This window comes from Herpailurus yagouaroundi, unplaced genomic scaffold, assembly GCF_014898765.1.
Source record: "Herpailurus yagouaroundi ecotype Mexico unplaced genomic scaffold, PumYag 191, whole genome shotgun sequence".
Classification (NCBI taxonomy): domain Eukaryota; kingdom Metazoa; phylum Chordata; class Mammalia; order Carnivora; family Felidae; genus Herpailurus; species Herpailurus yagouaroundi.
The window spans coordinates 3,569,008-3,595,581 of NW_024412422.1; the positions used below are offsets into that span (position 1 = coordinate 3,569,008).

Below are 26,574 nucleotides of genomic sequence, written 5' to 3' on the forward strand. Positions count from 1 at the left end.
TGAGAGAGAGAGCATGAGAATGCAAGCATGGAGGTGGGGCAGAGAGAGAATCCTAAGCAGGCTCCATGCCCAGCACAGAGCCCCATTTGAGGCTCAATTCCAGCAACCCTGGGATCATGCCGTGAGCCGAAATCAAGAGTCAGACTCTTAGCTGACTGAGCCACCGAGGCGCCCCTGTAGGTTACTATATTATTACTGTAACCCCTGATACAGCTCTTTAATCCAGTAATGAAGCACTGGTCACCCACACCTCAAACCACTTACATTTTAAGACAACGTACACTGTGATTACTTTATGCAATGTTTCTTTCACACCAAGGCACCATGCCAAGAGCTGGAGACGTACAGAAAGCAAGACGCAGACCATGTGCTCCAGCAGCTTTCAAATCCAGGGGGAGACAGACGTGCAAACAAAGTGTCCAAACCCATGTAAAATTTCGCTATATCCTCACAGGGACTCTGGGAAGTTGGAGGTCTTATCCCCACTTTCTAGATGCCAAAACAAAGGCTTGGGGAGGTAAAGGGACTTGTCCGGAGTCACAGTGGAAGAACCAGAACTTAACTGAAACCCGTCTTCTGAGGCCCGGGGTCTAATGCTATTTCTGTTCCATGACATTATATCACAGCCCTCGCTCCGTGGTCATGACAGAGGAAATCCTTCTCCTCCTTGTGATGGCACGCTCAGAAGGAAGGACTCTGGGTCTATCCCGGCCATCTGCATTCTCCGACTCCAGGGGCATCGGGCACTTTGCATTCCGTGTTATGCTCCACAGCACTTTTGACGTGGATCACAATGTGAACTGTGTGCCCCGCAGTTGTTTTAACACCACGTGGCCCTGTTGTGGGCCCAGAGTTACCAAGTGATCATTTTGACCAGTTGGCTCCTTAAACTCACAAGAACGTTTTGTCCCATTACTCAAGTCAAGAACCTCAGAACCATCTTTCATACATCTCTCACACCATCCATCGAATCTGTCAGCAAAATCCTGTTGATTCCTTCAGAATACATCCAGAGTCCTGCCCCTTCTCATCGCCTCCATGATTGCCATGGTCCCCCTCCTTCTGCCCTTGCCCTACCAGGGTCTATGTCCACACTGCAGCCAGAGATGTGCTGTAAAATCCCAAGTCCATTCGTGTCCCTCTTCTGTGCAGACTGCAGTGGCTCCTCACCTCCCTCAGGGCCCAGGTCGTCACACTGGCCCACCAGTCCCTTCATGATCTGGCCCCCCATAAGGTCCCCATTTCTGCTGCTCCCCTAACTCACTGGGCCGCAGCCACCCCGGCTTCCTTGCTGGTTCTCAGATGCACCAGGCAGGCTCCTGCCTTGGGGCCTCTGTAGGTGCTCTTCCCTCTTCCTGGAAGACTCCTCCCCAGATGTCCACTTGACTCACTCACTTGCCTCTCTGAAATCCATTCACCTGTCACCTATACGTGAAGTCCTCCCTACCTGCCTTTATAAAATGATCCCCTGCCTAGCCCTCACCACTTCTCTCTCCTGCTGTGTTTATTTCCCCTCTGTATTTATCATGATCTAATTTTATATTTTAATTGTGTGTTTTAGTCCTCCGTATCCACCAACCAGCATGTAAGCTCCGTGAGGACTGGCATCCATGTCTAAATTGTTCAGCACCTAGAATACCACCTGGGTAATGTTAGAGCTTCAGTATTCAGTTGAGTGAATGATCACCAGGCCAGCCATTTCCAGTCTCAGCCTGAAAAAATGTGATCTACATAATGGATTCTCTGTCCCCCACAGCACTTAGCACAGAGCCAGGCACATAGTAGGTGCTCAATAAATACTGGAATCCAATACACTTTCTTGTTCAGTATGGTAGTTAAGAGGGGGCTCTGGAGCCAGATGACTTGGGTCTGGCCCCAACCCTCTCGGTTATTAGCCATGTGACTCTGGCCAAGTTATCTTATCTCCTTGTCTCAGTTTCCTCTTCTGCAAAATGGGAATAATAACTCCCTTAACATGGTTGTTGGCAACATTCAATGAGTTATACGTGTAAATCACTTAAAATCACCTCTGACGCACAACAGATACTGTTCCTGTCATTTTCTCTATAATTGCCTCAATTTTCGTTATTTCCACAGATGCCGCAAATAATCAGTTGCCAGCCAGCCAGCCAAGCCTCAGGTACTGTGTGCTTTGGGTCCAAGTTTAATCCATTCTCTAAACAAATATTTATCCCCTACTGTGTGCCAGATGCAAGGATAGACCCTGGGCTATCGGGGTGAATGAGACACATGTCGTCCCTACCCTCGTGGGTGGGGGGTGGGGAGCAGCCTCTGAGCTGGCGGGAAGTGAGGTCCTTTCGTGTGCGTTGCAGGCGGAAAGCGGACGAACATGAACAAGATGGCAATGAGCTTCAGACCACCCCTGAATTCCGAGCCCACGTAGCCAAGAAACTGGGAGCCCTGCTGGACAGGTAACCAAAAATGTTCCTTCTCTTCCCCTGCTTCCGTTAATACGAACAGTAGCAGCCCTCGTCGGTGGGGAGCTTGGGGTGTGCAAGCAGGCGCTGCGGGGAGCACATGCTGTGTCACCTCATGGCATGCACAATCTGCCACGTAGGTCCTGTCGTTGTCCTCGTCTGCCGGTGAGGAAATAGGTTCTCTGGGAGAAGGAGCGTTTGCTCGAAGCCATAGGGAGGAGGGAGCAGAGCTGATATTTTTTTACCTTTATTTATTTATTTTGAGAGAGAGCACAAGTTGGGGAGGGGCAGAGAGAAGGGGAGAGAGAGAATCTCAGGCAGGCTCCACTCTGTCAGCACAGAGCCCTACGCAGGGCTCGAACTCACAAACCATGAGATCATGACCTGAGCCGAGATCAAGTGTCAGACACTTAACCAGCTGAGCCACCCAGGTGCCCCCCGGAGATTTAGATTCCTAATCGTGTAGTCAAGGCTCTGAGAATCTGCGGTAAAGGGACATGCGTGACTTTGCTTGGCCCAGCAGCTTCCAAACTCATCTGGCCACAGTGGCTTTGCTTCATGGAAGGCCGATCAGTGTAGCAAGGAACACATTTCAAGAGACACTGGCCTAGATCCATCCCTGATTGACTGAGCCCTACCAGATTTTGAAAGGGAAATGAGGATGTTCAGGCCTTAGTCCCGAAACGTGACAAAGACAAACATGTCCTATCACAGTGTAAACCAGCTGCTCTGAGACAGAGTGGTGGGCCAGACCTTAGCAGCCTGAACCACCGCGGTCTCAGTACCAGTGCCCCAGCTCGAGAATGTGGTAAACGTGTAGGAGGGTCTGTTGGCATTTCAACACACGGGTGCAGTTTTTCTTCATGACTCTTCGGCTTCAGGGTGAACAAGGCCCACCCAGCACTGCGATGATCCACATCAGACTTTTCCGCAGGTGGAAATCCAGCCGGATGCGTGTCAACAGCAGTCAGCACACTCCCTGCGGCGTTTTTGTGTTTCTCTGCAAGGAGACTTAAATGGTTCTCTAGTTGGTCTCTTGCGTTAGATCAGGGCTTCTTGGCCTTGGCACCACTAACCTTTTAGACTGGCTCTTCCTGTTTCACTATAGAACAGGGAGCAGCATCCCTGGCCTCTACCTACCAGATCCTAATAGCATTTCCCGCGCCGCGCCGCCCCCCCCCCCGCCACCACCACCAGTTGTGACAACCAAAAATGTGTCCAGACATTGCTTAATACGCCCTGCAGACCTACATTAAACCACTGTGTTAGAGGGGCGCCTGGGTGGCTCAGTCAGTTGAGTGTCCGACTTCGGCTCAGATCATGATCTCATGGTTCATGGGTTCAAGCCCCGTGTCGGGCTCTGTGCTGACAGCTAGGAGCCTGGAGCCTGCTTCAGATTCTGTGTCTCCCTCTCTCTCTGCCCCTCTCCTGTTCGTGCTTTGTCTCTCTCTCAAAAATAAATAAACATGAAAAAAATTAAAAAATAAATCTATCTGTGTTAAAAAAAAAAAAAGAAAAAACAAAACAAAACAAAACAAAAAAAACACTGTGTCCGAGCTGACAGCTGACCTTGAACCAGTTCTCTAGATCTGTCGGTCCTATTTCCCTTTTCATGCTTGCTGCCAGGATGCTCAAAGCAAACATGTGCCTGCTCTCCAGCACTTTCTGTCCCTCCTGGCCTATTTTCTTTGCTCTATTCAAAATTGCATTCATTCTGTGGTACTGTGTATATCTTTAAAACTTCTTCAGTACTTCCTGGAATAAAGTGGGGTTCAAACAAATGAGGCACTGCAGTTTCAGCTGTCGGGGGCTGATCAGCATGTTATGGCTGTAGGCGTTAACCGTTCTTATCAGGCCGGCTTGCTTGCTGCCATTGCATTTAACATCACATGCCCCCGTCCCCTCCACTTAAAAAAATTTTTTTGTTACCCAAAATCTCATCCTTAACCATTTCCTCCTTCCGTAGCTCAATTACCATCTCAGAAGTAGTGAAGGAGCCGAAAAAGACTGAAATACAGAAAGTCCCCCCGGAGGATGATGGTGAGTGGTTTTACTATTAAGGCCAGCTCTTGTCTCCCACCTCATGTGTATCTGGAGCTGGGAAATACATTTTGGTACGTTCTGGGATCTCTGAGGTGGGTATGATGATGATACCCCTATTTGCAGGGCAGGGTGTCATGGGAGCTGAGGCTCTGAGAAACGAAGTCACTTGCCTGAAGCACCTTTGTCAGTCTAACCCCAAGCAGGGGCATCTTAACCACGGCACTTCACAGCCTCTCCCTGCTGAGTGTCTGTCCCGCACCCAACCCACCTGCCACTTTGGAAGCTGCCTTAGGCAGAAGGCTCAACCGCTGGCTTCCAGAAGCCTCTGAGGGCTTGCTGCTCTGAATGCGCAGCTCGCGTCCCCTCTGGCACCTCGGGCCCTGGCTCCAGGAGGCACCCGGTGCCTCTCAACGTACATCTGTTGGATCTCCTCGAGGGCAGAGGCGGGGCAGCCTTGGCACCTGGGAGGAGGGGCTGGCCCCTGGCAGTGCTGACTCGATCGACCCCTTTGGATTTTAGGCTTCCGCCTTTTCTTCACATCCATCCCCGGAGGCTCCGACAAGAAAGCTGCTCCCCAGCCCAGCCGAAAGCGCTTCCCTTCCGGCTCCAGGTGAGGTATCACACCCCCTCCTCACGTTCCCTCCTTTTTGCCCGTCGTCTGTGTTTGCCAGCCCCCCAGAATAGCCATGCAGAATCTGGTCAGATCTAGGCCAAGAAGGAGCCATGTCAGGGAGGTCGAGAAGTAGTACCCTCAGTGGGAGAGGGAAGAGGGTTCTGTTGGGAGTTCGCTTTGGATCTTTACTGCTTTTTGAGCATCATCTTGCGCCAGACACCTCACTCCTGGGGCATCCCTGTGAGACCCACGCACCCATTTCATAGATGGAGACACTGAGGGTCAGAGAGGTTAAGTCACTTAATGAGATCACACAGCTGGGAAGTGGAGAAGCCAATGTTGGAACCCAGGCCGGCCTCATTCCCAAGCTGGAGCTTTCTAGCACCGCCCCCCCCCCCGACCCCGCCGTGACCTCTTCCTGCTGGCTCTGGGGCCCTGTCCCCACTCTGTGCCCTCCCCTTGTAGCAGCGAGGACAGCGACGAGGAGTGGCAGCGGTGCCGGGAGGCGGCCGTGTCAGCCTCCGACATCCTCCAGGAATCTGCCATCCACGGCCCTGTCAAAGTGGAGAAAGAGGCAAAGAAGAAGAAAAAGAAGTTGAAAAAGAAAGCCAAGAAGGAGGCCGGTGCCGACTCGGTCGCCCCGGCCGCCACCACCACCACAAGCGGGGCCACCATAGGGAAGCAGGAAAAGCATTCACCCAGGCTCAATGGAGACCAGACATCACTTGGGACCAAAAAGAAGAGAAGGAGGAAAAAAGCAAAGGCCAGCGAGGCTTCCCCAATCCCACCAATGAAGAGGGCAGTGGCCGTGCCTGCCAACTGATCGGAGCCCCACAGGCACGGGGCCCAACTAGCCCGAGGACGAGGCCTTTCCAAGCCCCACCTCCCTCCAAGTTCAAGGACTTGGCTGGACAGAGGTCCAGACTCTGCCCATGATTGGGGCTCGCCCAAGGGTTGGGACAGAGACACGGTTGTAGGGTGAGAAGCCTAATCGAGGCCTGCCCATCTGTGCTCCCGTTGGGAACTGGGGCAGACCTGTGATGCCAGAACATTCCATGGCCTCAGGAAAAAGGAGCCTTCCAGTTACTCAAGACCGAAGGCCACATGGTAAAGCTTCCATCTTCCCAGCACTGTCTGAGGAGAGTAAGTGACAGGAGAGTTTTTCCTTCCTCTCCACCTTCCCAACCTGGTGTGGGAGACCACCTTAACGAGGGAAGGGGCCCCTGAGATGACAAGGCCAAGAAAGAGTTTTGTACTTCTCCCTCCAGGTTGCACAGACTTGATAAAAAGAAGGAGAGAGATTTTTTTCCCCCCTAGGCTGCCAGAATTTTCTTTCTCCACATTTGTGAATGTGCCACACATGATCGTGTCTCTGAGCCAACCAGACTGTTGAAAATAAATGACCCCAGACATAACAAAGTGATCTGGGTGCTCCTTCCCTGTCCATGCCGAATCTTGATGAGACATGCTAAATAAACCTCACGTAGGTGGGGTCCTGTCTACACCCCAAGCTGTGTTCCTGCACCCCAGCCTCAAGACTTCGAGAAGCACCACAGCACTTGTGGACCGGTTTTCAGACACCTGCAGCATTCTGCAGGGGAAGAGCAGAAGCTCAGGGTTAAAGTGGAATTCTGGCTTTGTGGCCTTGACTCTGAGGTTTGGCAGAGCGAGAAAGACAGAGGCAGGACGTGAGAGTGTGACCCACCACCACCTCCCTCTGCCTGCCCAGCCCCGTCTGGGCAACATGTGGACAAGCAAGAAGTTTCCAGTATGCATTTCCACTCCTCCGTTCCTCATTTCCTTTACTACAAGTTAAATAAATGTACAGGTTGGCTCTTGGCTGGCTGCAAGCCTCGGGGGTGCTGGTTCTGCCCCGGCCCTTTCCTCCGTCCAGGGTGGGAGCAGCCCTCAAGGCCAAGTTGTCTGCAGCAGCCCCTTCCTGGAGAGGAGGTCATAGAGCCCCGGGCTGACAGTGTGCCTCCTGGTGGCACTCAGGACCTCAGGCTCCTGGCTGTGGCTGTGACCACCTGGCCTCCACATCCCTCAGCCGGCCGAGCTCCCAAGCTTCCAGGCATCAGCCCCGTCCCCACGGGGAGCTCCTCCCCGCCGGTCTCGTCTCTCCCCTCACCCTCTGGGCACCTCAGCTCTGTCATCTGCTCAGGCCTTGCTGCCTTCTGACCCCAGCAGCTTGTCCCCCAGACCAGGGAGGGGCTGCAGGGCCCCACGGGCCAGAGGAGCTGTTATCAGAATCTCAACAGCGGCACCAGGCGCAGAGTCACAAGGCTCCCGTGGGGCAAGACGGACTTCCTAGTCCCGAGGGGGGCTTTCCCATTGAGGCGAGATGCCGGGCTGGCGTGAGAAGGTGTGGGGGGGATGAATGGCGGAGAGAACCAGCCATCTTGGAGGCCAGGGGAGGGGTGGCTGAGGACGAGAGAAGCTGGAGAGCCCCGCATGCCTCGGCCGCTAGCCTGAGCCCTCCTGGGGCGTGGGCATCTGAGCCCCAGCCCGGGCACTGGGTAGCCACTCGGAGAATGCTTATGTGAGTGGGGAGCAGGGTCAATAGCTGGAACTGGGGCGGGGCGGAGGGGCCTGGTCAGGGCACAGGTGACAGGACGGGGCCATGTTGATCTTGGGCCTCTCACTGAGCTCCGTGAGTCACAGCTACGCAGGCTTGTGTCCCGAGGAGTGCGGCTACAAGGGTTCCCTTGGGGGTTCCCGGGGGTCTCCACAGGCACAGGCTGGAGGTACCAAAGCCCAAAGGCTGTCCCCTTCTGTTCCAAGTGGCAAGATTCACCCTGAGCAGCAGGGACAGTCCCTCTCGTCCGTGTCTTGCTCTGCTTCCCAGCTCTCCACAGTCCCCTCTCGTGCACTGAAACAGCCCTCCTGAGGTCGGGGCGCCTTGAAACCCTCCTTTCCGTTGCTGACAGAGCAGGGTGGCAGTTTTCCAGGGAAGGCCGCTCTCTTGTGGCAGTGGAAGTTTCACAGGCTCACATGTCCCAGTCACCCCCCAAGTACGCCAGGCACGCTCCAGGCAGGGCCCAGCCCCTGGGGGGCGGTTGCCGTGGTTACTGGGAAGATGAAGCCATCTGTGTGGAAATGAAGGTCTCGATGACACTGTGGTTGGATGGCAGCAGGTGGCTGTGGCCGTCATTGGAGTCGGAGCTCTGGTACAACACCAGGCTGCTGGAGGACACTGCAGGGGCAAGCGAGACAGCTGGCTGTCTGCCAAGCCCTTCCCAACCCCACCTCGCCCACCCATCCCTGGGGGCCCTTGGGACAGGCCACACAGGGCCTCGCCACCTCCTGAATTACAGCAGATAACCAGACCCCCAAAGCCAGGCCTCTACCCTTGGGTCTTATTAACCCCCAGCCAGGCTCCGGGGCCACCCGGGGGGTGGCCACCTCAGGACGTTTTAGTAGGAACATCGGAGAAGCCCTGGTGGGGCGGTGTGGTTACTTTCAGGCTTCGGCGTTGCTAGGCTGCGGCCCAGTCATGAAACCAAACACTGAAGTGTTGCAGTGGGGGTATTGAGTAGACGCGGTTAACACCGCTGATCAGTTGACTTCAAGTAAAGGAGATTTCTCTGGCTGACACGGGTGGGTCTCATCTAATCAGTCAAAGGCCTTAAGAGCAAAAGCTGAGGCTTCCTAGAGAAGAAGGAATCCTACCTCAAGGTTGCAGGATCACATCCTGCCTTTGCTGCCAGACTGGTCGGCCCCACAGGCGTGTGAGCCAGTTCCTTGAATATATATCTATACCGTTGACCCTTAAACAGTGCGAGGGTCAGGGGCGCTGACCCCCTGCGTAGTCACAAATCTGCAGGTAACTTTTGACTCCCCCAAAACTTAGCTACTAATAGCCTACTGTTGACCAATAATATAAACAAGTCAATTGACACATATCTTGTATGTTAGAGGTATTAGGCACTGTATTCTTACAAAAGGTAAACTAGAGGGAAAAAAGTATCATGAATGTCATAAGGAAGGGGAGCCTGGGTGGCTCCGTCGGTTAAGCAGCCGACTCTTGATTTCAGCTCAGGTCACGATCTTGTGGTTCGTGAGTTCAAGCCCCGTGTCGGGCTCTGCGCACACAGCTGGGAACCTGCTTGGGATTCTCTCCCTCTTCTTCTCTCTTAACCCATCTCTCTCTCTCTTTCCTTCTCTCTCTCCCTCCTTCTCTCTCTCTCTCTCTCTCCCGTCCCTTTCTCAAAAATAAATAAATATTAAAAAAGAAGAACATCCTAAGGAAAAGAAAATACATTTACAGTCCTGTGCTGTGTCGGAAAAAATCCACGTGGGGGCGCCTGGGTAGCTCAGTCAGTTAAGCTTCCGACTTTTGCTCAGGTCACGATCTCACAATTTGTGAGTTCAAGCCCCACATCGGGCTTCCTGCTGTCCGCGAGGAGCCTACTTTGGATTCTCTGTCCCCCAATCTCTGCCCCAGTCCCACTCGTTCTCTCTCCCTCTCTCTCTCTCAAAATAAATAAACTTTAAAAAAAAAGTAACTTAAAAAAACAATGAAATAAATCCACATGTAAGTGGACCTGTGCAGTTCAAACACCATGTTGTTCAGGGATCTACTGTATTCCTGTTGGTTCTGTGTCTTACGAGAACCCTGACTGATTCCGACAGCTAAGAGAATGGGCTTTGAGTTGGGACCTGGGTTCAAGTCCTGGCCCTGCCACCTGGTAGTAGCTGTCGGAGGCAAGACCAAGTCCCTCACCTCCTTGGCGTCTGCTTTCCCATTTGTAAAACGGGGATGATGACGCGTGCCCCGTGGGTAGAGCAGGAAGCCCTCAGTTCCTGTCGCTGCAGCCACCAGGGCTGGAGGGAGAAACCTGAGGCTCACGGGATGAAGCGGCTGCCCAAGTCCCGCACTTAGCGAGTGGCCACCCCCGGCCTCAGAGCCCACCAGCCTGACTCCCCGGTGCCCGCCCTTCATCGACATCGTAGATTGCGGGCTCGGGGCACCGGGGGATGGAAATGAATGGGTCAAGTGCGATGTAGCTGACCTAGAGAGCCCGCACGCTGTTGTTGCTGCGTGGGAACACGGGTCTCCGATTCTCCAGGAAAAGCCAGAAATCACGATTCCTTTGTGAAAGCTCATCTTTAAACGTGGGCAATGAACTCCATGCTAAACCCTGAGCCACCCAACACGCTTGCGAGCCACCTCTGGCCCAAAGCAAGGCCAGATCAGATCGCTCCTCACCGTCACCCTCCCCTGTCTCTCGCAATTCATCTCTTCCCCGTCCCGAGTCAGTGAGATATTCCTGTAAGACAGGCCCACTTCCCTGTGGTTTCACGCCCCTCTTGGCTCCCGTCGGGGGAGCACAGGGCACCCTCCCGTTTGCCGCACACACCTTCCTCCCCACCTGAGGGAGCAGGGAAAGGCGGCTCACCGGTGGGGCTGGCGCTGAGCCGGTGGGTGGGCTGCAGGGGCTGGATGCCGGCGGGGTCCTGGCTGGGGATGTGGATGGTGGTGGTCTGAGACGCCGGCGTATGCAGCCCGGATTCACTGGAGGCCTCCGTGTCTGAGGCGAAGACCTGGGGGAACAGAGCGGCCTCCTGAGCCCCCCATGGGTGCACTGTGGGGTGGGGCCCGAGCGAGGGGCCAGGCAGGCCTGGGCCTTACCTGCTTGGTGGGCGTGAGGCTGGCCAGAGCACTCAGATTGGTGGTGTCGGTGATGAGCATGGTCTGCGGAAGCAGGCCCGTGTGGGTGTACTGGGCCACCTCAGGCTTGTGGCTGTAGAGGGCTGGCCGGGAGGGAGGAGAGAGGGGGGTAAAGACCAGACACCCTGGGCCAGGCTGGGTCCCTCCTGAGAGGGCCTCAAAGCTGGGCGCTGTGGGGGAAGTGAGGCACGAGGCCTGGTAAGTGGCCCGATGGAGGACTGCTTGGGGACTCAGGACAGATATCCCAAGCTGGGAGCTCCAGATAGAGGGGTTAGACCCTCTCCCCAACTACAGGACCCTGCTCAGGCTGGCTCCATGGGGGGAAGGCTGGGGGAGGACAGGAACCCACACCCACCGCCTGAGGACGACAAGTGTGAACGGCAGTGGGAGGCTAGGTGCTACTGTGCTAACTACGGGCCACGGAGGGAAAGGCTGGCAGCTCCCGTTAGGAGGTTGAGCGGGACAGAGGGCCGTGTAGCTCCGCCTCCAGGACACCTCTCCAAAGTGTCACCCAAAGTTTCACCTACAGCCCGGCCCCACAAGAACGCACACGGACACCAGCAGAAAAGCACATGAGCACACATTCTCACATCGACGCAGATGAAACCATACACGCACATAAATACGTGCACTGAACCAAGTCCACACAGATACACAGGTGCACAGTCCCTCAGGCCCGGTTCCGAACTCCACAAAGGTCTGAAAAACCCATAGATTTTTCATAAGGTCGGCACTAGAGCGCTTTTGGTGGCAAACTCCCACCCGAGCCCGCTGTGAGGTTGTGCCCCGTCTTTATTAACCTCCTTCGTGGCCTCCTGCCTCCTGCTGCAGACATCCCAGGGCTTTGATGACGAGACACTGCCCGAGCCCCGCTGGGAGTGTGATTAAAACATACGGCGGATCCACCATATGTGAAGTCTGAGAAGTAGCGAATTCTGAAATACACGTGGCCCCGTGGGTTGCAGAGAAAGGACGTGTGGTGTCCTCTCACGTGGGTGTGCCCCTGCAAACACCCGTGAACGCCCACGTGCCTTCCCACTCACAGAAACACCACGCATATTTACACACTGAGTCATATTCTGGCCTGCAGACCACCTCATCACAGAAGCGCTCACACACACAGACCACAACAGCTGCTAAGCCACCCTATACCTCCACCCGCCCACCCCGTGCTCGTGGACAGCGTGGGGCTAGGGGTACTCACCGTGGGGGCTCTGCAGCTGGGCCATGGTGGCCATGAAGGGACTCTGGGCCACGTGGCTCTGCATGGGGGGCATGAGTGGCTGCTGGTAGGAAGGGTGCAGTGGCTGGGAGAACTGGACTGGCTGCAGGGTGGTCAGGCTGCTGCCCATGCTGTTGATGACCGGCACGCTCTGTGCCTGAGTGGAGGCCAGGCCTGGAGCGGGAGGAACGGGAGTCAGCCAGGCTTCCTACCCCCTTCACTGCCTCCCCTGGCCCCGCACCGACCCCTGGGGGCACTGTCCCTCCCTCCCAGAGCCAAAGGGTTGGGGGAAGGGAAGAGGCGACCAGGAAACACCTTTGCCCTAGGAGCTGTCACTAACTTACTTGATCTAAGCAAGGCGCTCCCCCTCTCTGAGCCTTTAATTCATTATAGGGGCAGGGGCTTTGTCCAACTAGGTTGGTTCCACAGCAGTGCAAAGGCCCTACAGCTTAGCTCTGTTCCCCTCTCCCAGCAGCTGTCTCTGTGTCTTCTATATTGAGCCTCTGCATCCTGGTTCCTACAAATAAAGTCTTTCTGGGCTTAAAAAAAACAGGGGCACCGGGTGGCTCAGTTGGTTAAGTGTCCGACTTCAGCTCAGGTCACGATCTCACGGTTCCTAAGTTTGAGCCCTACATCAGGCTCTGTGCTGTCAGCACAGAGCCCGCTTTGGATCCTCTGTCTCCATCTCTCTGCGCCTCCCTTGCTCTCTCTCTCTCTCTCTTTCTCTCTCTCTCTCAAAAATAAATAAGACATCTTAGAAAAAACACACGCCACCCAAAACCTACAAAACTTTGATTTCCCGCTTACTTTTCCCATAGACATTTTGCCTTCCAAGACACTGTGTGACGTCTGCATTATGTTTGCTGTCTGCCTCCCCACTGGAGTCATTGAGATTTCAGTCTGTTTGGTTCACCTGTGTATCACTGATGTAGCGTAGTACCTGGCACAGCGCAGGCTCTGAATAAGTATGTGAATGAATGAATGAATGAATGAGTCCCAGTGGCTCTTCCAGGTTCTGGATTCTGTGGCAGTCCCACGACCCCCCCCCCCCCCCGGGGGCCCCCCCCCCCATGCCCACCAACTTACCAATGACCAGGGTGGAGGCACCTGTGTTGGTGAAGGTGGGCCCCAGGGAGGCGGGCTCACCGGGCCCAATGGCCATGACCCCAGGAAGTGAGGCCATGATGAGATTCTGGGGCTGTTGGTTGAGGCCTGGGGATGTCTGCTCCAAGCTGTGCAGAGCTGTCAGGGTGCTGACAGGGGGGAGAGGGCCTCCGGTTGCTGAGACCTTGGAGGGGAAACCAAGCTGAGTGAGGGTGGAGCCCCACACTGTCTCCCTGGGGATGACTCCAGAGTCTCCCGGCCAAGGGAGGATGGAAGATGGGGTTGGAAGGCGCTTCTCCACCTGGGGGGTATGAGGACACTCACCAGCTTGGCTTCAGTGCTCAGCAGGCTGTGACTGGGCTCCAGGCCCGTGGGGGACACTTGGTGTAGGGGTGCAGACACCGTCACCAAGGGACCACCGCTGCTTGAGGGCACTTCTGCCCCCTCGCTGGTTGTCGGCTGTCCATAGCGCACGCCTGGAGTGGGAGCAGCGCCCAGCCTCAGCACCTCACTTCCCTGCCCTCCTTGGCCCTCATCACCCCAGACCGCACTGGTGTGCTTGGGCCACTTGCCCCGTGTTTCTCTGTGCCAGCGGCAAACTTCACCTGAGCATCCTCCTGCCAGCTCCTGGGCTGGCTGCCTCCAACTCCTTGAAGGCAAGACCTGAGTTTTATTAGCTCCATGGCCCCCACTCCTCGCACTACATGTGATAGGCAGTAGGTGTGCAGTGAAAGGCATTTGAATCAACATGAGCTGATGCTGATGAAATTGCAGTGAGCCAAGTTGAATAGAAGGAACTGGAATTAGTTCAATGAAATGGAATCCAGCTGAATTGAGCCTGAAATGGACTGAGCTAGATTGAGCGCGTGGAGTTGAACTGAATCGGATCAAAGAGAATTGGATTGAATTGAACTGAGCTGTACAAAATTAATTTCATTTCCTCCAATTATATTTAATTAGATGGGTGTAATTTAAAGGAACTAAATTGGATCATATGGAGTTGAACAGAATTGAACTGAATTGAAGTGAATTGAATTGAACTGAAGTCAATTGATCTTGAATGAATGGAAGTAACCCAAGTCAAGTTAGGCTGGACTGGAGAATAGAGGGGCGTGGTCAGTGGGATGGACAGGAGAGGGCTGGATAGAGACTGTAATGAGTGGAGTGGAGTGATAAGGATCCAAGCTGAAGTGCTGAGAGGTTTGGGTGGCTACCGCCACTGAGGTGGTGCTCCCCAGCTCCCCAGCCGACACTCGTGTCCCCTCTACCCTCTACATTTCAACCCCCCTGCCCACATATCACTCACCGTGGACTTTACTGGGGGAGAGGGCGGGCGGGGGCAGTCCCGGGGAGCTGTGGGCTGGCAGCGCAGGGCCCGGGCCTGGCCCCGGTGGCGGCCCGCTGTATGTGTCCATGGCCAGCTTGTGCCGAAAAGCTTCTTCCTTGCGCCGATTGGCAAACCAATTGTAGACGCGCACCTCCGTGACGAGGTTGGAGCCCAGCCCCTGTGCCTGCGATGGTGACACCCCCCTCTGGATGCACTCTGCCCTGCAGAAATGGCCACTCGTGAGCCTCCAGGCCAGGCTCAGAGGAACCCTCTCCTGGGGCTGGAGGTGGCGAAGAGAGTTCTGAGCGGTAGGGTTCTACCTTAGTGTTTAAAACTGGCAGATCTGGGTTCTAATCCCAGTTCTGCTGTGTGGCCTTGAGCAAGTGTCTTAGCCTCTCTTAGTCTCTCCATTTATAAAGTGAGCAAAATAGCCATGAGGCTAGATGAGGGTGAATGAGATGAGCGGCCACGCAAGGGTTGCTCGGGTGGGTGGGGAGTAGGTGCTAGGAGTGGAACTAGGTTGCAGACACTGAGCGGAAGTTGAGTGCCCCAGGGCCAGCAGGAGGAGCTCTCAAGGACTGGCGAGCCCTCCTCAGAACCCAGAGCCACCCAACCTTGCCCCAGCCCAGACCAAACCAGCCCCGCTAACCCACCAGCCATTATACCTATTGCACTCCTCCACCAGTGCCTCTCGCTCCTCCTTGCTGGGGTTCTTCTGCCTCTCGTAGGCCTGGAACAGGATCTGCTGGGAGGCTGGGCCCCACTTAAAACGGTTCCTCCGCCCCTTCTTGGTCGGCAGCTCATCACCTGTGGGCTCTTCAATCAGCCCACCCTGCCCTGCGTGGGTGAACTCTGTAGGCACAGAGAGCCATCAGCAGGGCCCTGGCCACTCCCGCCTTCCCGCTTCTGACCACGCTCCCGGTTCTTTCGCATTCCCAGGGTGCTGAGCCAAATGAGTTTACAGCTAGAACTTAGAAATCATCTAACCCGGGGACTCCCAGGTGGCTCAGTCGTTTAAGCGTCCCACTTCAGCTCAGGTCACGATCTCGCGGTTCATGGGTTCGAGCCCCACGTCAGGCTCTGTGGCTGACAGCTCAGAACCTGGAGCCTGCTTCGGATTCTGTGTCTCCCTCTCTCTCTGCCCCTCCCCTGCTCACATTCTCTCTCTCTCTCTCTCTCTCATAAGTAAACATAGGGGCGCCTGGATGGCTCAGTCGGTTGGGCAACCGACTTCACTCAAGTCATGATCTCACAAATTGTGAGTTCGAGCCCCATGTCAGGTTCTGTGGCTGACAGCTCAGAGCCTGGAGCCTGCTTCTGCTTCTGTGTCTCCCTCTCTCTCTGCCCCTCCCCTGCTCATGTTCTGTCTCTCTCCTTCAAAAATAAATAAACATTAAAATTTTTTTTAAATAAATAGACATTCTAAAAAACTTCCAGCTTGTATAAGTAAATAAACAAACAGCAAATCGATATGTGAAATTTAGGACTTTAACATTTTAATAAAGGTTTAGGAAGCATGGTGAGGAAAGTTTATTTTTTTAATTACCAAACATGCAGATTGTCGCTATGTCTTCATAAGGAACTACGGGAGTATCTATCAAAAATTTTCAAGTACCTACACTCTGACCTAGAATTTCACTTCTAGAAATTATTCTATAGACACTCTCGTGTGAGCACAAATAGATACAAAAAAGGATGTTCTTTGAAGCAATTGGTTCTAACAGCACATTGGAAAAACCCTAATAAAAGTCCTTTGGTAGGGAGCCAATTAAACAAATAACGGTACATCCAAATAACAGAATAGCTAGCAGCAAAGCAGAGGAGGGGCATCTGGGTGGCTCAGTCAGCTAAGCATCTGACTCTTGATTTCAGCTCAGGTCATGATCTCACAGTTTGCGGGTTCGAGCCCCGCACTGGGTGCTGTGCTGACAGCACGGAGCCTGCTTGGGATTCTTTCTCTCACCCTCTCTGTCTCTGTCCCTCCCCCACCCATGTGCACTCTCTTGCTCTCGCTTAAAATTAAAAAAAAAAAAAAAAGCAGAGGAAAATACATATATATTGCTAGTATATGCATTAAATATCTCTGGAAGTATACATCAAACTGGGGGTGTCCTTTAGGAGAAGAACACCTAATTTTTATTGTAAACTCTATTTTCTCCTATTTTTTTAATTAAAAAAATTTTTTTAATGTTTATTTCTGAGAGAGAGAGCGTGAGTGGGGGGGTGGGGGCGGAGAGAGGGAGACACAGAGTCGGAAGCAGGCTCCAAGCTCTGAGCTGTGAGCACAGAGCCCGACGCTGGGCTGGAACCCACAGACTGAGATCATGACCGGTGCTGAAGTCGGCCTCTTAACCGACTGAGCCACCCAGGTGCCCCCTCCTATTTTTTTAAATTAAGTATGTATCGCCTTTTTAAAAACCTTGGATAAATCATAAAATAAACTTTTTTTTTTTTTTTTTTTTAATGTCTACACATAGGCTCAGTAGTGTGAAAGTGCACTTGGGATTTTGTGGGGTGTGAGGTCGGGGTAAGGGAACCCAGACTTCTCTGAAGAGAGCGTGGCCACATCTGGAGTTTGCAATGGAGGATTCCCTGAGCCTACACCTTGCCTCTGAGCCTTTACTCAGGCTGCTCCTTTGGCCCAAACACCATTCCCTGCCGCCTCCATGGGCCAAAATTCCATTCTGACTTTAAGACCTAGTCTGAAAGTTCTGCCTCTGGTGTGGTTCCTCCTGATGCCCCTGCCTCCCCACTGACAATAGATTATTCTCTGGTCCTCTGCCAGCTCAACATTTTGAGATACTTCATGAAGTCCTACTCTGCCCTGGGCCTGGCACACGGTGAATGCTCCGTAAACACTAGCCGTTACTGTTGTTTTTATCACATTATAATACATGTCTCGCTGTATCATGATGATCTTTTCTGCTTCCCATCTACACAGAACACTTAGAAGGCAAGGACTCCATTCACCCATCCGCGGATGCCCAGGACCAACCTACTCCCCTCCCCCAGAGTGCTTTGCGCGGAACAGGTACTAAGCGCCCGTTGACTCGCATGGACTTCCGCTCAGACGGCCTATCCCCGTCGTGCGGTGGAGGAGCTTCCGGCCCCCACCCCAGAGCTGCCAGGGAGGACGGGCTGTGGTCTTTACTTACGCTGGGCCACCTCTCGCTGCTTGCGGACGTACCAGGTGTACAGGGCCGCTCGCTTCTGTGTCTTCATGGGGGTGCCCTTGTTGAGGTGCTGGGACAGGTGCGACTGGTTGAGGCCGGTGGTGTCGACTACCTCCCTCTGTGGGATGTTGTGCTGCTGCAGGTAGGACTTGACCATCTTGGCCACGCGCCACGGGTCCTCCCTAGGAGGAGGGACCAGGACAGAGGCTGCTGGGCGTGGGGGTGCAGGCAGGGTCGGGGGTCCCGTCAGCCCTGAGCATGGGGATTGGGGGTGAAAGCAGGCGTGGGGATTGGGGCCTACACTTAGACTCAGGGACAGCAAGGGAGGGGCACTGGTGCCAGGACACAGGAACGCAGACACACGAACATGGGAACAGAGACTTCTAGGCACACACGTGTGGACACAGGCCTCAAACAGTGCCACACAGAAGTGGGCACAGTGAAAAGTTTAGAAACATGAATGCACAGACATATGGACTGACATGAAGACATGAACTGACTCCCACCAGAAGCTATACAAGCCACTTGGGGAAGATCCTCACCTTTGTGCCTCCTTTGAAGACCCCCTCACCTCCTCCTACCTCAAAATGTTGTTTGTGGCTGTGTCTTATCCACTGTGAGAGACCGTAAACACTTGGAGGGCAGGAACTCTCTGGTTCTCAGCACCCAGAATAGGCCTGCATGCCCATGGTGAATGCATGAATGAATGAATGGATGGGTGAGTGGGTGGATGGATGGGATGGTGGATGGGTGGATGAATGAATGGATGGGAGGGTAGGTGGATAGAGGGATGGAGAAATGGGTGAGTAAATGTGATGATGGGTGGATGGATGGATGGATGGATGGATGATAAATATATGATAGTGACTGGATGGTTGGATGAATGGATAGGAAGGTAGATGGATAGGTAGATAGGGGAATATGTAGATGGGTGGACAGGTAGATGGCTGGGCAAATGGGATGGTGGGTGGTGGATGGATGGATGGGTAGTTTGATGAATGGATAGGAGGATAGATGGGTAAGTGAATAGGGGTGTGAGCAGGTGGATGGATGGATGAGGGAGACCTACTTGGCGGGGGGTGGTTCTGAAAACAAGGAGAGAAAAGCAATTCTCTCATTTTACAGGCAGGGTCACTGATGCTAAGAGTGCTGGCATAGCATCTTTTGGCCAAGGTCACAGGGACAGCCCAGCAGAGTCCCATCCCATATGAAGGGGTTCAGTTCTAAGTCAACCTATCAGGTACAAATCACATAGGGTCAAAACACCCCCTGAAAATCTGTACTAACCCCTAGGCTGTGGTCTGGCCAGTTTCCCAGAGCACAGGGGCAGACAGGTCCAGGTGAAAAGGTTGTCAGCTGGTATACAGCTGTGTGTGTGTGTGTGTGTGTGTGTGTGTGTGTGTGCACCTGAATCCCACTCTGTGGGCTGAGACTCTCTCACTGGAGAGACAGCCATCCACGATTCATGTTCTTATCCCCTGCTCACTGTGGAGAATGGGGGGCTCTGAGTGCCTGTACTACACAAATGCTCTCTCTCCCCCTTCTGTTCGTCTCAGCCCCTCTCTCTGCCCCGTCCTCCCCTGAGTTTGTAGGGCAAATATGTCTGATGAAAACAGCTCCACACAACAGTGCTGACACAGGAGAGCAAGGGCGGGGGGCGGGGTTTGAACCCAGCTCTGTGTGGCTCCAAAGCCTGAGGCTCTCGCCTCCTCAGCTGAGCCTTTCGCTTCTAGAATTTGAGCCTCCGGGTATTCGCACGTGTGACAAATAGCAGGTGTGGGAGGCAGTTCATCGCCATGTTTGGCACAGCAAAATATGGGAAACCACCTAAGTGCCAGCGAAAGGGTACCAATCGCGGTACCTCCAGCCATAAAAACCCAGGGAGAAAGCTCTCCCTGCGCCCTGATGGAACAGAGCCCCTCTGGTAGGTCTGCTGTGCGATTTGTGTAAAATGTGAAATGGCCTGACAGATTTCCACATATTTGCTTGTGTTTGCATGAAATACCAGAAGAACACAGAAGACACTTTTGACACCAGTGGTCTTGAGATAGAAATGGAGTGCCGGGGCCAGGGGGAGAGGACGGTGTCCTCTGTTGCTTTTCTGCACTTTTAAAATAATGTAATATATCGTTGTACCATATGCTATTCATGCATGTATAACACTTAAAACTAAATTGTAAAAGAACAAAAAGCAAATAAGCCCCCCAGCACTTTGAGGCCCACCTCATACTGCCTTCTCCCCTTCCCTCCTTCCCTCCTTCCCAAAGAACCAGCCTGGCCTTGCCCCCTTGATGATGCCCTTCTCAGGTGTGATAGGCACAGAGCCTTTCAGCAGCTTGGGTCCCGTGACTTTCTCCTTTTTATCAGCAGTTCCCATACGCGTAGGGAGGGAAGGGAGGCAGGGGCCACTCAATTTAAGTCGGCCGGCCGTCGGTACGGCAAAGTCCCAGTTGTAGAAGAATGACCGACGTGAGAATTCGTGTTTCTTACTTGCCGTGAACCAGGCACTGCGCTAAAGGCTGGTCATTTACATTTTACCATGTAACCCTGGGAACCAGGTGCTACTTATGTGCCCATTTCACAGATGGGAAAACAGAACCTCAGAAAGGGAGTGCTTGTGCAAAGTGACCTAGCTGGGACTCCACAATATTTCTCTTTTTTCCAGACACCTCCCCCCACCCCAACCAGAGCTCTCCTGGAGCTTTTCCTCCTCCCTGCATTTAGGATCCTCCTTGTCAACCCCTCCCCTGCTCCCTGGATGCCAGTCAGAGCCAGGAGGGAAACGAGGTACAAAGTCCGGTGTTGTGCTTCGAGGCAAACATGTTTATCTGATTCTGGAGCCAGGCTGCCTGTTGGCCTCCCTCCTCCCCCCACTGTAGGCATCACCCTCCTGAGCAACCCTCCCTCCCTCCCTTCTCTCTTCTCAGGAGAGAATGAGCTAAGTCTTTCTCTCGGGGGGGGGGGGGGCTCCCTGGCTCACACTAAAGATTCACTATCTGTCACTGTCCATTTGATTCACCGTGTCTCTCTCTGTATCTGTCTTAGCTTCTCTCTGCCTCTCTCTCTCTTTCTCTCTGTCTCTCCTGTCTGTGTCTCTGCTGTTTGCTCTGTCTCTTGCTCACATCAGTCTCAAAGGACCTGACCCCTTTCAGGGCAGTTCTCCCAACCCAGCACGAAGAGGCCACCTCTCCAGATATCTCCTGCTCTTATTCTAATGGGTTTAAGGGTCAAGCCAACCCGGGTTCACATCCCATCACGGTGCCCTAGCACGATGTGCGCGTGCCCCACGCCTCATCTGTACCGTGGCAGGAAGCCCACGTCTGCCTCCCAGTGCCCTTGGGACAAATGAGTGAGTTTCAAACAAGAGTGAACCGCGTAGAGCGGGGCCTGGCCCGTGACGCTCAGTAAGTACAGTTTGTCACCATCATCATCATCGTCGTCATCATCATGATGATGTGGCCCTGGGACCCCCAGCCCCAGAGCAGAGGGCAGAGGACCCAGGAGAGGTGAAGATCTGCGCACGTCTCCTCCTCCCACCTGCTACACATTATGGGCTCAATCAGAGGTTCAAGACTTTGGGCCTTTGGCTCGCTGGCCCCGGGGGTTTCAGAGGGTCCAAGGCTGTGGAGCTTGGAGAGCAGCTGGAAGGGGAGCTGAGTTCTCAGTGCATGTGGCTGGTGGAGGGGGGAGGGTTCCCATCTCGGGTTGAATCTCAGCTCTGCCACTCGCTATCCAGGTGGCCTTAGGAGATGGCTTAACCTCAGTGTGCCTCAATTTCCCCAGCTGTGATACTGGGTTAATAGTATTTCATAGGTTGCCAGGAGGAGAAAATGAGTTCCACGATTTGTAAGCCACCGTGACCTCTAGAGTCCTGCGTGGAAGTGAGTGGATGGGAGGTTAAGAGCAAGAACTCGGGAGGATAAAAAGGAAATAAGCTTATCAAGGAAGGGCATTCAACCTCAAGGGTGCTGTGCAGAGCACGGGGATTAGGAGGACCTGGGGTCCCAGTCCCAGCCTTAGTACTTTGTAAATTACCTTGGGCAAGTCGTTTTGCCACTCTGAGCCTTAAGTTTGCTCATCTGTAAAATGGGACTATTACTCATAGTAACCGTTTACTGCCCTGTGGGTAAGTGTTATTGTCATCTCTGCCTTGCGGACGAAACTAGGGCTCAGAGGCATGAAATCACCTGCCCAGGTTAGGGTGGGGTTGATTTGGGATTTGAACCCACGCAGGTTGGCCTCAGTCAGAGATGTCAGACTGTCCCACCCTAACCACTGTCTTCCTGGGTCTCAATGCCCTGGTGCTGCCTGATGGAGAGGATCAGAGACCCTCAGGTTGTGGTTTGAGCTGCTCAGGAACAGGGAGGACCCGGGAAGGAGCCCTGGGTACAGGTTCCTCCCTTGACCTTAACAGACGTCCCCGGGGCTTCAGGGAACCCTAGCCACCCTTTCATTCTTGCTCTGTGTTAGCCACTGGGCTAGATATCAGGGTGGTAAACCAGGCCACACAGAAGCTCTGAAAAGTTTCTATTTTCATGACAGGAGACAGAGAACACACAAAAATAGATCATCATAAATAAAGTTAAGGGACAAAGGCTAGTAACAGAAGGTGGTGGAAGACAGCATGATTGTAGTGGGTCCTGCCTTTAGATAGGGAGTCAAGGAGGGCCTCCCTGAGGAGGTGACATTTGAACAAAAGGAGAAGAGGGAATCGGTCATGGGAAGATCTAGAAAGAAGTGTCCGCAGAAGGAACTGTACATGCAAAGGCCCTGAGGTAGGAATCAGCGCATTCAACATAACTGGAGGAAAGGGAGGGAGGGAGAGAAGGTCCCTCAAGAAGAGGTCAGGGAACCAGGACAGAGAATTTGAATTTTATTCATTGGCCAGCTAGGGAAACTGAGGCAGGAGAAGAGACTTGCCCAAGGTCATGCGGTGAACTAAGGGTGGAGGTCTGAGGGAAGAGCTCAGGTTCCCGATCACCACTTGCTCACCTAGGACCCACCCTGCCTCTTTCCACACACTGTCTTCTCCAAAGACATGGCTTCCCCTGGAAACCCGGCCTGTGCACCATCCCTTCCAGCCTTAACCTCCCCCACCCCCAGTGTCCAGGCCTTCCTCACGGGTGCCCACCCCACTCCCTCCTGTGCCCTGAGGGTAGAGGCCCCACTTTTTCCCCTCGGGGCGTTTTCAGATCCCTTTTGTTACCTGAACAATAAGTAACCCAGGTAGTTAGTTATAAACTCCGCAGGAACAAGGAGCTGGTTGATAATTTATAGCAACATCTCAAATTTAAATGGAAAGTAAATAGCATGCTGTTAGCATTAAAGAAAACCCAATCGGGGCAGGCGGGGAAGCACTCCGGCCTCCTCTCAGCTTGGGGCGTCTCGCTCTCTCCCCAGCCCCTTCTCCCAGCTGGGTGTGAGCCCCTCTGCTCCTGGCTCCTCCGCTATCCTGTGCTTCCTCAGGCCTCTGCATCTCACCCCCCCCCCCCATGCCCTCTGTCTTCCTCAGTGGCTCTTCTCTCTCTCACAGCTTCCAGGATCTCCGCTGGTCCCCAGGGAGCACTTTGACCTCTGCTCCCCCCTCAAGTGCTGTGGATCGAGCCTCCCCCCCCCACCCACCATTCCACTAAAGGGGCTGCTGATCAACAGGCCCCACCCAGCCAGGTAAGAAAGGCCCTTGGCACCTCCTGCCCCCACTCCCACCCCAAAGCCCCCAGTCCCATCTGGGGCCCTGAGCAGGTCTGGCCCAGCCCCACCCTGTCCCGGTGGCCCTCGCCCTGGGTCTGGCAATGCCTGACTCTTTGCCCCTCCCCTGCAGCTCAGCAGGGCCCTTTGCCCTCTTCTTCCTGCCAAGTCAGGGGGCCCAAGCTGCTCCCTGCCCCCTGCCCAGGCCCTCACAAGGCCAGGCAGACCCTGAGGGCTCCCCCACCCCAAGCTGGGATCAGGACCTTGGACAGAAAAAGAGATGGTCCCCTAGAGAGCGTCTCTGGGACTCTCCCTCTGGCTGCCTCGTCCTGGGAATTGAAAGCACCAAACAGAGTGGCTGTGGAGTCTCAGCTGGGTGGCCTTAGTCAAGCTACCTTCCCTCTCTGGGCCTTGGTTTCCTCATCTGTGAAGCAGAGTTATGCCTAGCTTCCTTCCAGGGTTCGTCTCAACATTATCTGAACATCTGCGTATAAAACTGCAGTACAGTGCCTGGTTGTTAGGATTAGAGCTTAGGAGCCTTTGGGGAGGCAGTCCCTGTAGCCCCTGGGCCCCCTCCCCCCACCCCTGCTTGGTGGGAGGTTGGTTGGCCCAGGTCTCCCCAGGCCATCTTTACAAGTTAATGATCACAGGCCTTATCAGAGCCTTTTACCGTTTATAAATTTATAAAACAAAAGAGAAATAATAAAGCTCGTGGGTAATTAGTAACCAGGTCAGCACTGCTGAGGAGAGGGGAGGCATCGGGCTCAGACCCACCCAGTTCTCTGGGAGATGGGGAGCCGGCCAATGGATGGGGGTACACAGGGAGGCCTCTAATGGTGCCTGCTGGTGAGTTGTGGGGGCCTAACTAACACTGTGCAGGAAAGGGGAACCAGGTCCTGCTCCGAGGTTCCATCTCGCTCAGGTAAGACCTGGGCTTTCCTGGCTTAATGCTTGAGTCCCTGGGTGGCTAAGGGAGCCCCTAACCTCGGCACCCCCTCTCGCTAACCGTGCTTCCTGACCCTGGAGCCTGCGATCTGAGTGCGTAGCAGGAAGTTAGGGTTTGGGAAGTAGAAATGGCCCTGGTGGCTAAAAATTCCCACCACCCTCTGGTTCTCCAGGCACTTGAATTATGAGCTTTCCTGCTTTCCACCCCCCACCCCGGCTCAGAGCTCCCCTGGAGCATGCCCTTCCTTCTCAAGCACTGGGTGGAAAGCCCTGGCTCACGGGAACTGGGGACCTTGCCGAGGGCCAGCTCAGGGGCTGGGAGACTCCAGCCTCTGAGCAAGGACGCCCTGAGCTCTCGGGGGCCCTGTCCCCCTTCCTCACAGCCAGGCTAAGAGCCATAGCTCCCAGACGAAGGGCTAGTTGAGAGCCGAGGGTGGGCCTCCCTGGGCTCTTTGAACACCGGGGACGGGCAAGGGGTCCTTACTGCAGCAGGGTCTCCACCACGGCCTTCTGGTGGGCCGCCTCCTCGGGGCTGAGGTTCTCCAGCTCTTTGAGGATGGGCGGCGTGAAGTCTTCCCCATCGTCGTCCGTCTCGTCCTCGGAGCCCCTTGCCTCCCCCAGCCCATTGGGCAGCTCGGCCAGCTCCGCCCGACCGCCACCGCCGCGGGACTCCCCCTTGTCCGGGGGGCCATCTCCGGCCAGCAGGTAGGGCCCCGGCTCCCCCAAGGCCTGGATCAGCGCCTCTTTGCTCAGGCCTGACTCGAGCAGGGCCGCCAGAAGCTCTGTCTGCAGCTGGCTCAGTTTAGACACCATGGCTCCACCACCACCACCGGGCCACGCGGCCTGGGGCCACCACACCGGCCACCTCCCCCACCGAGCGGGCTGTCTACTGGCTGGCCGATCGGCAGGCAGTCACGAACCAGGCTCTTTGCGCCTACTGCCCCCCCAAACCCCACTAACCAAGCCCTGTGGGCACCCCCAACCCCCAACTCTGGCCCCAGCGGCCAGTGAATCAGGGCCCCTGCCCGCTCTGTTTACCTTGGAGCTGGGGAAATTCTCCAAGGTTCATATTTATCCGTGTGCTTAGCGAAGGGACTGAACTTTGGACTTCAGCCCTGCAAAGTGCAGGCCTCACGGCAGCGCAGAGGGACGGGGGAGCCGAGGCCTTCAACGGGAATGGGCAGCGGGGAGGGTGGGGGAGGCCGTGGCAGGGGGCAGGGCAGCTGGGACGGAAGGGGCTGGGGGCCACCGAGGCCTTCTGGCGAACAGCTTCGGTCCCGCCCCGAGGACTTTGTAGGGGGTTCAGGCCGAGGCAAGAGAGGGAAAAATAGCGGGTTTCCCTGGGGAACTGAAGCAGCAAGGGGTTCTAGGCAGGCGGGTCGGCTCTCCTGAAGGTCAAGGCTAGGTCACATCCATTTTGAGACCCACCTGTGCAGGCCCAACACCAGGCCCCCCTGTGTATATTGCCTCATTGTATCCCCCTAATCGTTGTCAGTAGGTACAGGGATCATCCCCATTTTACAGACGAGGAAACCAAGGCACCGAGAGGTTAAACAACTTGCCCAAAGTCCCACAGCTGGCAAGGGACAGGACTTGCAAGGTGGGAGCAAGGGGAGGCCAGTCAGGCACTTGACTCAAGTATACATTTTAAGGGGGCATCAAAAACTCCAGTAATCATATGTAAAAATATTCCGTGTACCAAAGTACATAAAAATATGCAATGTATTAAAAATAGAAAGTAATGGGGCGCCTGGGTGGCGCAGTCGGTTAAGCGTCCGGCTTCAGCCAGGTCGCGATCTCGCGGTCCATGAGTTCGAGCCCCGCGTCGGGCTCTGGGCTGATGGCTCGGAGCCTGGAGCCTGTTTCCGATTCTGTGTCTCCCTCTCTCTCTGCCCCTCCCCCGTTCATGCTCTGTCTCTCTCTGTCCCAAAAATAAAATAAAAACGTTGAAAAAAAAATTTTTTTAATAAAAATAAAAATAGAAAGTAATGCAGGCCCCCAAAGAATTCAAAACGTGTCCACACAAAAACTTGCATGTGAATGTTCATAGTTCATGGTTCACAATAACCAAAAAGGGGAAGAAACAGAAACATCGATTGATGGACAAATGGACAGGTAAAATGTGGTGTATCCATGCAATGGTATATTATTCGGCCATAAAAAGGAGTGAGTGACATGCTGAGACTTGAAGGTATTACGCTAAGTGAAAAAAGCCGGTCACAAGAGGTCGCATAGGATTCCACTGATAGGAAACGTCCAGAACAGGCAAATCCATGCCTGCGGAAAGTAGATTAGTGGTTGCCAGGGGTTGGGGAGGGGGGACTGGGCGGGGGAGGGGGGGATAGGGGGG

General features: G+C 54.4%; 2 protein-coding genes and 1 long non-coding RNA gene across 4 annotated transcripts in view; 2 read left to right on the forward strand and 1 right to left on the reverse strand.

Annotated features, from left to right (window-relative positions):
- Window positions 1–6,944, forward strand: part of CUNH12orf43 (chromosome unknown C12orf43 homolog) — a 13,020-nt gene extending 6,076 nt beyond the window's left edge. The window contains exons 2-6 of one of the 2 annotated variants that reach the window (XM_040443681.1): window positions 2,098–2,140; window positions 2,334–2,432; window positions 4,405–4,478; window positions 5,001–5,091; window positions 5,563–6,944. In XM_040443681.1, coding sequence (XP_040299615.1) covers window positions 2,098–2,140; window positions 2,334–2,432; window positions 4,405–4,478; window positions 5,001–5,091; window positions 5,563–5,917 — 662 coding nt within the window. In that variant the 3' untranslated portion in view covers window positions 5,918–6,944. Of the gene's footprint in view, window positions 1–2,097; window positions 2,141–2,333; window positions 2,433–4,404; window positions 4,479–5,000; window positions 5,092–5,559 lie in introns of both variants that reach the window. The other variant, XM_040443678.1, reaches the window with a different exon arrangement.
- A 1,215-nt stretch (window positions 6,945–8,159) lies between these two features.
- Window positions 8,160–25,037, reverse strand: HNF1A (HNF1 homeobox A). The gene is made up of 10 exons (XM_040443677.1): window positions 24,709–25,037; window positions 17,574–17,773; window positions 15,084–15,270; window positions 14,398–14,639; window positions 13,416–13,567; window positions 13,074–13,275; window positions 11,970–12,161; window positions 10,727–10,848; window positions 10,494–10,638; window positions 8,160–8,287 (listed from the first exon to the last, which is right to left on the reverse strand). The coding sequence occupies exons 1-10, from the start codon at window positions 25,035–25,037 to the stop codon at window positions 8,160–8,162; spliced, it is 1,899 nt and encodes a 632-aa protein (XP_040299611.1).
- The window catches only part of LOC121010215 (uncharacterized), a 9,291-nt gene continuing 5,614 nt past the window's right edge, over window positions 22,898–26,574 (forward strand). Inside the window, exon 1 of the long non-coding RNA XR_005781047.1 lies at window positions 22,898–24,201. This is a non-coding gene — a long non-coding RNA (uncharacterized LOC121010215). The remainder of the gene's footprint in view (window positions 24,202–26,574) is intronic.